Here is a 14,500-nt window from a genome sequence, read left to right on the forward strand (position 1 = left end):
AGCAGTGTATGAGTGTTGAGAAAGAGAGAGAAAAAATATGTTTTTTTTTTATATATATATATATATATATATATATATATATATATATATATATAATGAAAAACCATACCTTTTTTCTATATATATATATATATATATATATATATATATTTATTTATTTATTTTTTTTTTTGTGGTTATCGTTGTCTAATGCCTTCTATTTTAGGCAGAGGTCATCCTTAAAAAAGCTTTTCCTGGGAAAAGAGCTGCAGTGATGACCAACACCAATCCCCCCAAAACTCCACCAAAATCAACAAGAGTTGACTACCTTATTGTTAATCAGATGAAGGAGCAAGCAAAGGTAATATTCTCTGCAGCAGAGCCATGTGTAGGCACAATGGGGTATGAGGGCCGTAGTAGATAGAAAACAAGAGAGTAAATTTTCACCAAGAAAACAGACATTTTTTAGATTAATCTCAGAAATCTTGGAAAAAAACTTTTTTTTTTTATTTCTGAGTTTGAAATTATAAACTCTTACATAAAACTAATCTCAGAAATTTACAAAAAAAAGTTGGAAAATTCTGTTTCTTTTTTTTTTCTAGAAAATGTTTAACTTTTCACACTCAGAAATTTCCAAGTTTTTTCTAGAAGATTTCTGTGATTTTTTTTTTTTGGGTGGAAATTTTCCCATACATTTTTTTTTCCATTTACAAAGGCCCTTATAAGCCGTTTCATTTAGCCACCTTGAAACCTCAGGAAAAAAATGTTTGTTCTTAAATGCAACTGTGTAGCTTAGAAAAAAGTTATAGCTTTAAATATTATTTGTAAAAGTGCAGCCTTTCCTGCTGCCCCTTCATCAGAACACACTTAATAAATTATCAAGTATCGCTGTTTTTATTATTTTTTTCCTTGTTTAGATGAGTGAAAAAAATTGTAATATTAATTTGTTCCAGGTGGCAAGCCTTTTTGATAGAATGGAGTGTCTCTGTGGAGTTCCCCTGCATATTAACATCCATGCAGCGCTGAAAACACACCACATGGCCGTTTGTATCACCCAGTCAAGACGCAAAGAGGACAGTGGAAACATGACAAAACAGCAGCAGCAGGGAATTAATTTCACAGAGGACAGAGGTAATCATACTTCCATATACGTTTACCTCTTCTTTTAAAGATGCTCATGGTTCCACCTGGCTTGTTTTATAGATAACCCGTTGATGGTCATGGCACTGAAGGAACTGGCTGCTACAACCAAGAGGCTCCGAACAGCCCTGTGGTGCGCCCTCCAAAGCACGCTGCCGAAAGCCGTCAAGACTCAGGAACACGATGTGGATGAGGAGGCCGCATGTGCCGAAGGCGTCTCCTCTCCTTTCCTAGGTTACTCCTTCTGCTTATGAATTATCTAAGTACAAATGTGAGATTTTGAATAAGGTTATAGAATCAAATATTCCTGTAGTATTACTTACCTTAAAATGACTATATAACATTTTATTTTAAAAAAAACAACAAAAAAAAAAGAGTGATCACAACAAATGAGATAAGCAGTTTGAAGCTCGGAAGATAACTGATTTTTCTGACATCGTTGACCTTTTTGCTCCAGAATTACATGAAATGTAATTTACAATTTCCAACATCTTAATTTCCTTTGATTAGTGTCCTCTCCAGATTAACAGCAATCTTGTACCAACACAGTTGTATTTAAAGACACTATTTATGCAGAAGATTTCAGTGAATTCTTCATTTTACTTATTTATTGGAATATAATAGAACCTCAGTTTTATGTATTCCCCAGTAATAATTGAATCACAAAGGCAGTCGTTTAAAATTAACAAACCCTAAATTGCTTTCTGGAATGTTCCAATCAAATCCTTCGTATTTCTTTTGTAACCTTACCATTCTGTAATCAGATAAGATTATTTTTTTTTTATCTCTAGTTTGATTTAAAATGTTCTAACAGTATTAAGAGAAAGACTCAATGTATTTAAATGCTTTAATCACACTTATTAGAAAAAGTGTTAAAAACATCAGTGAAATAAGAGTTATCTCAAAAGTGTTAAAGGTTTCACTCACCAAGTTTATGTACAAAACATTAAACCTTTTGAAAACTTTTAAAATTAACTTGAAGTGTTCTAGTTTGTGAAAAACTATATCTTTTGGTGTTAACTTCATAATCAGTCAGTTTTACGTATTTAAAGCATAGATCTAAAGATTGTAAAATCTTAGTAGTTAAACATTTAAATATAAACTTAGATTTCATATTGTTAGCAAAATGCTACAGGTAGAGTGTGACCGTTTGTACGACGTCTGTATTTAACTCCTGCATTTCTGTATTTTAATTGTTGTGGATGTTTTTTTTTCATGTTATCTGTTCTGTACAACTAAATTAAAAAAAAAATAAACACTCTTTTCTGGAAAAAAAAAGATTTTATTAGTACTTTTAAGAAAATAAACTTGAAAACATTTGAATGATGGAACATTGTACAATTAGGTTAATTTAGCAAATTTTGTTCGTATTTCTTGGCAGAATGCATAGAAAGTAAAACCAAAACCTAATATGCAAAAATGCAGATGACTTGCTATTGAGAGTTGTGCAGAAATATGAAGCATTTATCAGATGATGGCTGCTGGAATAACAGTTACATGCTTTTTTATTACTTAAATGGTGATCATGTCAAATCCTAACCAAAGTATGCGAGACTTTGAAAAGAATTTGCTTAGGGTAGAACATTGTTTCACCATAGGTACATCATGTCTAAGGTTTCTCTGGATCACCTTGAATTAGTGTAAATGTATTCATGTATGAATTTTAGTTCTATGCATCCAGTTCAGTGTTTCTCATAAGTGAGAAAATCTTCACCAAGAATCTGACAAACATGACATTAACATATTAGGAGATTTAGTTAAGAGAAGCACACATTTCTAGCTTTTACTTCCCATTGTTTAAGTATTTTTTTTTTTTGCAAATCAGGTTTTTTTAAACAAAAAAAAAATAAAACTCCTTTCTTTTGATTTTATCTTTTACGTTCACCTTTTTGTGTACGTTTCTTCTCTTTCTCTTTTCTGTCTTGTTTGGCTAGTTTGTCCTTCTCTCGTTGCATTTTGTCCATTTCCTTCTTCTTCTGAGCATCTTCTCGAGCCTGGTCACGCTTTTGCTTCTGTCTGTTCAGCACCTCCTCCACGTTGGTGTTCTTGAACAGGGCTGATACCAACAGTGAAGGAATTTTAAAAGTCAATTGGTTTTTTATGTGTAACCACTTTGGAGACATAAATAACTGGGAAACTTATAGTGAAAGGCTGGCAACACATCTAAGGAAAGAAATGTTCATATGTTAAATATTAAGGGATTTGTGGTAAAAGCAGTAAAAACAGTTATGAAGGATACATTTATCACTTCCAGGACCATCAATTCCAGTTGGTGGCTCCCGTTCTTCAGCTTCAGTGCTTTAGTCAAGGAAAAGGTTTGCATTTGAAATGCAACTGGTCTGGAGAAAAGAAGAAAAAAAAAAAATCTACCTCCCTCTTTTCATGATTATACTTAGACCATAAGTTTGTACCATTAAAGATGTCAGTAACCAAAGACACAGATATAAAACACATTCAAGGATATTCCTCTTCATCCGTCACATTAGCGTATTGAGCAAGAAGGGCCTCTTTTCTCTTTTTCGACTCCTCAGTCACCTCTTTCTGTTTCACCACAATCTGAGCCTGTTTTTCTATCATGCTGGCAATGGCCTGGACCTCGGCTAAGAAAAATGAAAGGGACAGAAATAGTTACAATACCATGCAAAATAGTTCAGTCACTGTCAAGACAGTGACTGATGAAATTGAAGACTTTGAATAAAATGTATAAGTACTGATTATTCTGATAATAATCAGTAGTTAAGCAAATCTGAATAAGCAATCAGATTTCTTGTACATTACTCTATAAAATTCCTTTCCATCTTCTGAAGCAAAGGTTTGATACATTCTAAAGGTCAAACGCAGATGGACATTTCGGCTTGATTTGAGACAACTTCATTTTGAATTATGTATACCGTCGTCGGTGTTTTGTCTGGCAGCCAATCGGTTGCGACACTCCGTCCAGTGACTGATAATCTGCTTGCAGACTTCTTCTATGGTATCTTCATCCTTAACATATGAGGAAAGGGGATAGTGACGGATAAAGCATTTTGATCATCAAACGCAGTAAACATTTATCATTGTAATCACTAACTTAAGTGAACTTCAGCCTGAGTGGAGCAATTATCAGACAAACATATAAATCTATAACAAGGAAAGTTAATTTTAAAGCCGAAAAACAATATTCTGTAACTCTTGTCAGAGCAAACTACACTTTTAGTTAGCTGAAATAAATATTGGGTGGAGTTTAGCTTAGCAAGTTAGTAAAACTCATCTATGTGAGTTAATCAGCCGCTGAATAAGGATACATGGCTAAATTTAACGCTGACATCAGCACTACAGGACTTAAAGCCAGCCGACCGAGAGAAGACAGACAGAAGCAGATGTGAAGACAGCCTTGGTGAGCGAGCGAGACACGCTGCTTGAATATTCACCAGAAAAGCGGACAAAATTCCCTGAAGGGCATCTTCCTTTTCCTCGTCGCTCTCCTCTTCCTTTAGTATTCCTAAAATATATGCACCGTACACCTCACGGTCAACTTCTAGCGAGTCCAGTCGGTCGTTTAGCCAGCTTTCAAATTCCCCGGCATCTCCCATGGGCGCCGCCATCTTGGCGCTTTGAGGTCCTACCTTTCCAACAGTTGCCCTAACTCAGTGCCTGTTTAAAAAATACAAAGCCAATGATCGAATGAAAGAATGCACATGATTATGGTCTGAGCAGAGGTGGGTAGAGTTTCGAGAAATTAGCGAGAATCGAGAATTAGAAATTAGAAGAAATAGCACTCCTTCATACGCCATGCAATTATGGCCACTGAAATGAAAAGATTATTCTTCAATCTCAAAATTCAGACTTTTTTTTTTTTTTTTACATGAAAATAAAACAGAATTTTGACTCACAACTGTGACTTTCATCTCAAATTAAATATCACAATTCTGACTTTTTAAAATCAGAATTAATGTCATAATTCCGAGACTAAAATCAGAATTATTTTTTGTCCCTGTGGCCCTACATCTTCTGTCATTTCAATTTCACTTAAATGATGGTTGTATATTTGGAAACAACACTAACAGAAGTGAAATAAGCAATTTTATTGTATGTTATAATTATAACAGTTCATTCTAGGACTTTAAAACATTTTTCAATAACTGATGTTAGTTCAGGCATTTTATTTGAGTGCTGATTAGAACTGTTGGGAATAATGTTGGTTCTTAAGTACCAATATTATTATTATACTATTTGCGATGGATTATTCCTTGTTCATAGGAGCCTCTTTAGGCCTTACTGATTAATAATTTTATTAATAAACCAGAGTTAAGTAACTTAACTAAATGGTGGATGGAATGTGTACTTCAGGGCACTCAAGATTAAACATAACCATAACGTATGTAAAATTAAAGTAAGCAAATGCCATATGAAAATATACTGAAGTCATTACAGCCTTATTTAAAGCATAATTACTGTCAGCTATGTGCTTCTTTTCCCCCCTTTTTGCCATGTTTGGATTTGAGCCTTTTGAGTAAAGGCTAAGTAATATAGCCCAATTTTGAAGAAATCATCAAAAAGAAAAAACAAAATTAAAATTCAGGATCAACGTCCGATTGTCCCACAGTTTCCTGAAGTACCGGTAAAAAAAAAAAAATATATAAATATATATATATATTTATATATATATATATATATATATATATATATATATATATATATATATATATATATATATATATATATATATATAGAGAGAGAGAGAGAGAGAGAGAGAGAGAGAGAGATAGAGAGAGAGTATCATAATCTCAGAATAATACGAATATATCACATTTTATTTATTTTACCTAGATAATTGAAAGTCTTTTTTAATGTAATGAAAACTGTTGAAAAATGTAGTTTGCAATATTATTATTACTATACATATTTTTGCTTGATAATGTTTGCCTATAGTTTTTTTTTTTTTTTTCATCCTTGTGACAAATATTTTTTCTCAATTCATTTTGTTGTGTATAGTGAATTCTTTTCTGGAGTGCTACTCAAATTGTGTCCACTAGGTGGAAGTAAAAGAATTATCTACTCCTGTGTTTTGACAGAAAAGTCACCTTAAGTTTTAACCTGGTAGTTTTGACCTTACTAATCATGTCATTTGAGTTGATCTGTGCATGCACATCAGAGTCTGTTTTGCTGCAATGGAACCATACACAGAGACGTGACACAGAAAAAAAAAAAAAAAAAAAAAAGCCCTGTCAGATGTGAATTCTCTTTCATTTGACAATGAAACAACAGAAAACACCTCCCAGCTGATTGAGGATCTGAAACACAGTTTCCATGTGAATGGGCGGATTTTGCTTTGTGCAGGGAGTTTGTTCTGAGGTGCCTATTAGTTACTCCACAGCTACAAATTAAACCTCTAACGTGGGCTTTTTCACACACAAATACACACAAAACCATGCCGACACAGCCTTTCCTGCTGCTTCTTCATAATAGAGCACATGCCGTTTATATTGCAGTAATGAAGTATAAAGTCTCTGAGATGCTAGAAGGAGGCTCCCAGGTGGAACTATAATCTCTATTTTAGTGCACCACCTTCAGATCCTTGCAGGCCACACAGTTAAGCTAAAATATTTGTTTCTATGAGCATTTTTAAAAAAGTTGAACTTATAATGACCATATTTGATAACACAGTATCAACTTAAAAGGTAGAATCTTATAAGTTCGTAAGAAGTGCTTAGTTATATTTTTACATTAAAGGCCAGTTTGAATTCATACCACAGGAGTTTATTCCAGACTTGACATTTAGCTTTGACTGAGCCATTCAGAAGCGTACTTGTTGGGCTTAGGTTCCCAAGCTGCTAGAGAGCAGAAACCATGGTTCAGTCCTGAAGAGGCAATGCAACTTCAGACCAAACACTACCACCACTGTGTTTGAATGTTAGTATCATGTTTTTATTTTTCTGAATTTCTGTGTTAATCTAATGCCAGATATAACTGGACCTAGAGTTTCAGAAATGTCCACTGTTGTTAAAATTGTACACAGGATATTTTTCTCTTGGGACTCATCGATATGTTTTCTTGGAAACATTTACCCATGTTATCTTTGTCTAGTCACGAAATTTGTCCAATGATCTGAGACATTTAAGGGAAACAAAAACAAGCAAAAAACAGAATAATTTTTTGCTTGCCAAAAAGCGTTCCCTTTTAATAAAGTGGTGTATTAGTGAGCGGGAAACTGCCATTGAAGCAGGCTGCCGTTGCCATATATCCAGCTCAGAGGTCCAGGGACGATGAATAATGCCATTGCCTCTCATAGTAGTGTGTAGCTTTAGGACGTCTGTCCTATTTATACTGAGGGGCTGTAGATTGATGCGAAATGACGATTGCCGCGAGGCGGCTGAGTGGGTGGGGATCCACATGCTCTGTTCCACAGGCAACCCTCTACTTGTATACACGCATACATGCACACACAGATGCACGCTTGTCTTCATGTCCCAGTGCCACCAGGCTTAGAAGAGCCCTACAGACTCGATGTGCAATGTCCTCTCTCTGTCAACATATCCTCTATCCCAGCGCTAATATGACAGAATATAAGCAGAGCCCAGAACAACCAGGCAGTGCGTAGAAGTAAAAAATAGCATGTGTATTGGGCATGTTCCCTCCTCTTCCCAGGCTAGAGGATTCCTCACACTGTAGTGAAAAATGTGCAAGCAACTGTAATCTTTGTCATGGTAGTCGATCTGTTGAATAAGCTGTTAAAATTGCTGTTTAACATATGAAGACCAAAGTAGACATTAGAGATGATGGTCCCTTGAGCCAGCTGTGGGTATAGTCATTGCGTGTGTGTCGTGTGTGTGTTGATGTCAGTTTTCTTACTTCACAAGGCAGACACACGATCAAAGCAAACAACGCCATGACATTACACCTTTAATTAGTTGTTTTATTTACACAAAAATGTATCTCCTCAGAAAAATTAACCTCCTCCCACCCCAAAGCTTTTGTGTTTGAAAAATACTTGCAGATATGCTAATGAGGTCAGAAAATTCACTTGCCTTACAATTGTATTTGCACAAAGATTTTGTTATTTTTTTAACCACTAGCCAAATACAAAACTGACTTTTTTTTTTCATTATTCTTTGTTTAAAGTAAACAAACATGACTGTTTGCATTGATTGCAGAGCTGCAGAGGCACCGAGTTGTTTTCCCTTTTACCTTTGTAAAGAATTAAGCTAAAACGCTTTTACAGGACAATTCACATCAAAGTAGTCTGATTCTCCTAAAAAAAAAAAAAAACCAAAAAAAAAAACAGCTAAGTAAAAAGTGAATAATTGGAAATGTAGTTTGTCACCAAAATTATTTTTCGACAGTTTTCAGGCTGTAAATCTATTATTAGTTGTCTATAGCAGTTGCCTCCAGATTGAATATAAGAAGAAGGACTGAAAAACAAATCAGGATTAATGTGTTAGTTTTCTCTAATCTCTGGACAATGAACATCATGGACATTTTATGGTCAAATAACAAAGTAACCATGCTTGGATACTCTGGATTTATATGATTTTAAATTCTTATCCAAAAAGTCAAGTAAATATTACAAAATATTGTTTCTCAAGTCTTTTTTTTTTTTTTTTAGCAAATATTGCTTCAGTAAATTATCCCTTTTGCAAGTAATGCCACACATTTTAAGATGAAGTATAATTAAATTTTGCTTTTTTTTTTTTTTTTTTTTAGTTTGTTGGGATTTGTCATGAAAACAAATGCAAAGTTCCAAACATTTACCACTGGATAACTGGCGAAAATATAGAGTTTTATCATGCAAGCCTGTATTTTTTCGTGTTGGAAAAAAACAAGCTAAAAACTCCCCATGACTTGAGAATTAGAAGTAGGAAAAATGAAAGTTACTTACCAGTTCATCAACCTGCAGCCAGAACAGGTTAACTTGGGTTCGATATCATCTCCAGACCCAAGTTTCAACTTCAGAGGCAAATGGAAATGAGTATAAATATCCACCAGCGCTTGTTCTCATTGCACTGCTCCAGATCACTGGAGTTTTTGAAATGTTTTCCACAGCGGTTCTCTTTCGGGTAACTTCTGTTTGAAGCAAATATCAACATACTTAACCGAATAATCTTTTGGCTGTTTGCACTTACTTACTCTCCTTCCAAGTGAATTTATTCGTCTTACCTTATGATTAAGTGGTACCAAAGTTTCTTCCACTAAAGAAGAATTTAGTGGAATTTAGTGGTATTTGTGCTACAGTTTGACAACCATGGTTAGAGAGTATGTGCAAGATAAAAGCGTAGAGCCAGAGTGGGATATGTACAGGCGGAAAATGTTCTGGCTCATAAAAAAACCCACAATTATTTGCATGATTTTTTTAATGTAGTTTCAGTTTTACAGCTATAAATTAGTACAACTAATTTAATGTAATATGGCAACATGCTGTATCACATTAAACCAACCTAATGTTATAACTGAAGGTTTGTTAATGGGATCTATCAATTTCATTCAAATTATTACCTCAATATGTTTTAGCTTGAAACCTGCTTTTTGTATTTCCTTTGGTCATATCTTACTTTTTGTGCTAGGCTTTAACTCAGCTGGATTTTATTTTAAAGTATGTACTTTGTATACCAAAATTGTATTGATGTCCTTAACTGAAAGGTCTTAGAATAAACCCCAGTAGTCCTGCTACATTTAAATATGCACAATTGCTGTTTTTTAAATAAATGTGCATAATTTCTAACTTGATTTCTCACCTTTTTGTGACAGATAAAAAGTCTTTCCCTCAAGACGCCTTACAACATTTTAAGAGTCTCTGCAGCATTAAATGCTGGGGCATAGTTTTGTTGGAGCAGCAAAACTGCGAGGATCTCAGAAGGTAAAAAGATTAAGTTGAGCTTATGGCTCAGGGAATAATCTGGTAATTTGTAATGAAGGCTCCTATTAGTAGTTATGCCTGTACCAGGTTGAATATGCTGGTGGTGGGCTTCCCACATGTCTCTCTCAGGAGGTATTGAGCTTTCACTCTGCTCATCTAGCTTTTTACTCTAAATTGTAGGCAATTAAAATCCCACCATGTATTGGTGTGGGGAAAAAGGTAATGAATATGGAATACTAACTCAGAGAAATCCACAGAGACCGCTCCTTGAGTTCTGAGGATTTCTTTTGGCAAATCATTGGGAAGCACAAAGACCATTTGACATTTTTTTTCTCCCCCCCACCCCCACCTTTCTTTTTCCCTTGCTTGGGCTGCATGTGACTCCCCAAATTATGGCCCAGAGGTTTTAAAAATTCAAAACCCGTTCTTTGCAGGTTTCTGAACTTGCGTGACCTCTAGCAGCGAGTGGAAACTTTTTTGTCGCAAGTTTGGCACCCTGCCTGACTGACCGTGCCAGCTATCTCCACTTCTGAACAGAGCAGGAGGGTGATGGAAGGGTGGGGGGGGGCTGAGAGGATGTGTCTAGACAGCCAAGTGGACGAGGACAAATATTTAGCCATGCCACTTGGGGAGGAGATCCAGGCCTCCTCTCCACACACTCTCAGCCGCAGAATCAGGCCATGTCTCCATCCTGCTCCCTCATCCCGGTTCACGCTCTGTATTCAGGGTCACGGATCTCATTTCTTAGATAATATTTCAAGCTGGTCACAGATGGGGAATTAAATTGAAAACCTGGCTTAGTATGGGGTAAAAAGGATAGATTTTTGGTGGCTTTGCAGAGACTGTGTGGAAAGAAAATGGATACTGTAGATTTAGATTCAGTTAGACAAGTTTTAAGGGTTCCCGTGAATGAATGCAGAAAACGCTGACTGAGTTATGAGCTTAGTCAAAGCAGAGCAATCCTCAGAGTCATCACTTATTATCCACTTTGACATGCCCGTCACCTTACTTTTAAATGAGTTGTTATGTTTCTGTTGGCAGCTGAATGCAATTCCCTCCCCCACCCCTTTTCCCTCACGAAACAGCATGAATATGTTTTTTTTTTTTGTTGTTGTTTTTATTTTTTGACAGTACCGTAGGTGTTAACATGCAAGCTCCCCAACATTTTCTCCAAACCCGCTGCCAATCCATGCAAGGTCCCATGGATTTTTCTCCCCGCTATTTTTTTTATTTTTTTTCCCCGCATTTGAATAAGTCTATAATCAGATGAATTGCTGTCAGATGACTGCCTAACAAGGCCGTTCAAATCGAGGTTACTACAGACTCAAGCGAATCGGTGTGTGACGGTTTAGGGTATCACCGCATTGCCATACTGACAATTCCTGTCTATCTTGTCACTGCCCTGTTGCTGAATGCTGACAGAGGAGGAAAGTAAAAGTTGGAGGGAGAGGAGACGGAGAGCGGCGTGGTGAGGCACATGCCACCTTTTCGTTTATGCGTGCTGGTCGCTGCTGGTGCACCTGCCGATGGGCTGCATTCGCCCTGCTCTACAGGTTGCTGTCACTCACCCACACATCAGACGGCGCTGTGCAGTCCCATGCCACCTGTGTTCCTACTTTGTGTACATCATGATCTGTCTCTGTACTCTCCTGTTCTTTATTTGGTCCCTGTGGATACAGCCGCCAAAAAGAGTTTTATTTTTTTTATTTTTTTTCTGACTGCAGAGAGGTTCACACACACCACAGAGTGGAGTGCTCAAAAGCATTTTTTTCCCCACCCCACCAATGATCAGTAGATACAAAAAAAAAACGTGATGAAACAATTAGCAGAGCCACCAGAACTTCATCAATAATGGATTAGTGTTGAACAGAAAATGTCCTATGGTTTTCATTTGATTATTGATTTTTTTTTCCAATAGTGAGTGAAACCTCCTTTGCTTTTATTACATGATCTGTTAATTGATGTTTAGAGAATTTCTTGAGGAAACATTTTTATAGTGTTTTCGTAGGCCATGGAAAAGGATGGAAGAAGAAATGTATGGAAAATTACCCATCCATCCATCCATCCATCCATCCATCCATCCATCCATCCATCCATCCATCCATCCAATTGTCCTGTTCCAAACTCTTTAAAGAACTGCCAGAACTTTTACATCAATACCCAAGTCTGAGAAATAATATTGTGCCAAAGAATTATTTAAAATTGAACATTGATGCACTTTGTTATTTAGAGTTTCTCTAAAGAGAAAAACATTGTTCCCTTTATGGTAAAAATCTTGCAAATATGGCTGTTGTGGAAAAAGGGCTATTACCAAGCATCCGTCAGGTGAAATCACTCAGTCAGGTTTATTCATATGTTGTGCACCATACAGAGAGCTTGTAGGACAATCAATAATGAAGCAGTTCTGGGTGAAAAGCTTCGCCAGGCAGAGACAACATATGAGTTTTATACCCGGCATAAGGAATCCAAAAAAGGGGCGACACAGTCTGGTTCTGTTGCAGCTGTAGAAAACAACTCTCAACCTCGTGTGTGTAGATACACATTGCAGCTGATGTTCCTAGTTAAATGCAAGAACTGAAGAGAAAATAAGTGACAAGGTTCCTATAAAGTTTTCATGTACATGTTCCATAGTCATTCTCACACCAGTTAGCTATTAAGATTATTATTATTTTTTAATTCATCAACATTCAAAGGTTTTCAAGCATTCAAGATTCAAGGTTTAGACACTTAAATCTTAAATTATTCATAGATCAAGTCATAAGGTTGTCGGTTAAGTGTTTAGTAACTTAAGAAATGACAAAACGATCCTTAGAAAATGTTGAGCGACTGAAAAGGAACTTAGCATGTGGAAAGAAAAATACTACGGAAGACCTTAAAGGACTAATGATCAGCTCCTTTTGAAACAACTCTAAGAATGATAGTCTGTTTAGAAGAAAAACATTAAAAGTGTATTTTTGTAAAGCACTAGTATGTTGTGGTGCCTTGCCATGTGTTCACCGTTAGTAAACACGGGCTCTAATAACAACCATGTTTATGACCTAAAAGTTTTCTGTGCTTAATCACCATCTGCACTAAGAACACAGCATGTTTGTGGCTCCCACCACTTTAAACCAACAGAAGCATTTGTGTCAGTTTAATATAAAGCATATAGGGCCTAGTCATCTGTCCGCAGTTAAGTTGTTACAGTGCGTGTCATCAGAGTCTACAACAGCAAATTACCACTTATTAGTACAAGTACCAGCGGTGACAACATTTATCAAGGAACAAATCTCGTACCATCCCTAATTGTCCCCCTCAGGGCCCACGGTTATGTGGACCGGTATCGACGGCCAGGCACTCATTAGGACATCACACTCGAGCTGACGAGTGGAGACTTAAGGGGGTGGGGGCTCGTCCATTCTGATCGGTTAATTTGATGTGAGCAGAATGACACCACGTCTGGAGCTGGGGAGGTATTTATAGTCCTGGGTGAGGACACTCAGACATCCACTGTTAGTTTGCATGCCGCTGCTGGTGGACTTCTGATAGAGCATGCCCTCGGGGCCGGTCGCCCAACTGAGCCAGGCGCCGATGTGAATAGCTGGCAGGAGTCACGGAGCAGGAGGTGGAAAGGACAGTAAAGTTTATGTCATGTTGCTTGAATACCAGCAAGTAGCTGATATTCAAGTGCATCTGTCAATCTCTCGTGGCCTGGCCTGTGAGAGTGTGCAACAAAGAGAGTGCAGGTCGGCCAAGCCATCTGAGCTTTTTTTTTTTTTCTGTTTCTCCTCAACACAATGGGATCTTGTCTGATACAGATATGCTGCCTGTCTGTCACTTTTACTCTGTGATATTTTGTCTCCTTTGTCTGTGGGGCCTATACCGAATGAGGCGGGCATGTTCACCTTCACATGAATGCCTGTTTGTGTTTCAGCCCTCAGATTGTGATCTCCAGTCAGGCTGAATTGTCACTGCCGCTGCCCCTCATTCATGCTGATACCTTCCCCCTGCCACCTTCCACTTCACACTGCCAACGTCCCCGGGGGAATGACAGATAGAAATCAGAGCCTGAGCCCCGCTCTCTGCAGCTCAGGACCCGTTCAGGTTCTGCTCCCAGATGCTGTGATCTTTTAAAAGGGCTTTGTGACCAAACTCTGAGCTTCACAACTCCATTTTCTCGAGTTGCATCTACCATCTTCTATCGTAATATTGCACAAAAAAGCATTTTGTTTCTTACCCAGCAGCTTACCTGCCTTCATTTTTCACACTCCTGACCGTGCAAGTAAATCATCCCGTTGCCAAATGTTGCTCTGATTGCACCTAATTTTTCATCCCTGCGAATTAAAGGGGTTTGAAGTCTACGAATGGGGATCAGCGAGGCTAGAGAAGTGTCTTTGTTCTGCTTCCTCCTAGATACCAAAGGCCAGATTTGTGTTGTCAAAAGATAATCAGCGTTTTTCACACAAACACGATAAAAAAGTAAGAGAGGGATTTACTTCCATCCTGCCTGTCAGGCAGCCCGCTGCGGAGAGGGGAATTATTTTGGCAGCAGCACTAATGTAGGGACGG

At 37.2% G+C, this 14,500-nt stretch overlaps 2 protein-coding genes across 3 annotated transcripts in view; one reads left to right on the top strand and one right to left on the bottom strand.

Moving 5' to 3' along the window:
- The window catches only part of moto (minamoto), a 10,041-nt gene extending 7,947 nt beyond the window's left edge, over positions 1 to 2,094 (top strand). For both annotated transcript variants that reach the window (XM_015040852.1, XM_015040853.1), the window contains exons 6-8: positions 206 to 340; positions 933 to 1,110; positions 1,183 to 2,094. In XM_015040852.1, coding sequence (XP_014896338.1) covers positions 206 to 340; positions 933 to 1,110; positions 1,183 to 1,373 — 504 coding nt within the window. In that variant the 3' untranslated portion in view covers positions 1,374 to 2,094. The remainder of the gene's footprint in view (positions 1 to 205; positions 341 to 932; positions 1,111 to 1,182) is intronic.
- Positions 2,095 to 2,380: 286 nt separating this feature from the next.
- ccdc43 (coiled-coil domain containing 43) lies at positions 2,381 to 4,741 on the bottom strand. The gene is made up of 5 exons (XM_015040854.1): positions 4,530 to 4,741; positions 4,011 to 4,104; positions 3,584 to 3,719; positions 3,359 to 3,414; positions 2,381 to 3,175 (listed from the first exon to the last, which is right to left on the bottom strand). The coding sequence occupies exons 1-5, from the start codon at positions 4,701 to 4,703 to the stop codon at positions 2,988 to 2,990; spliced, it is 648 nt and encodes a 215-aa protein (XP_014896340.1). The 5' UTR covers positions 4,704 to 4,741; the 3' UTR covers positions 2,381 to 2,987.
- Positions 4,742 to 14,500: the final 9,759 nt, after the last annotated feature.

Source organism: Poecilia latipinna, unplaced genomic scaffold (genome assembly GCF_001443285.1).
Source record: "Poecilia latipinna isolate Pla-1442-1.1 unplaced genomic scaffold, P_latipinna-1.0 Scaffold531, whole genome shotgun sequence".
NCBI classification, from domain to species: domain Eukaryota; kingdom Metazoa; phylum Chordata; class Actinopteri; order Cyprinodontiformes; family Poeciliidae; genus Poecilia; species Poecilia latipinna.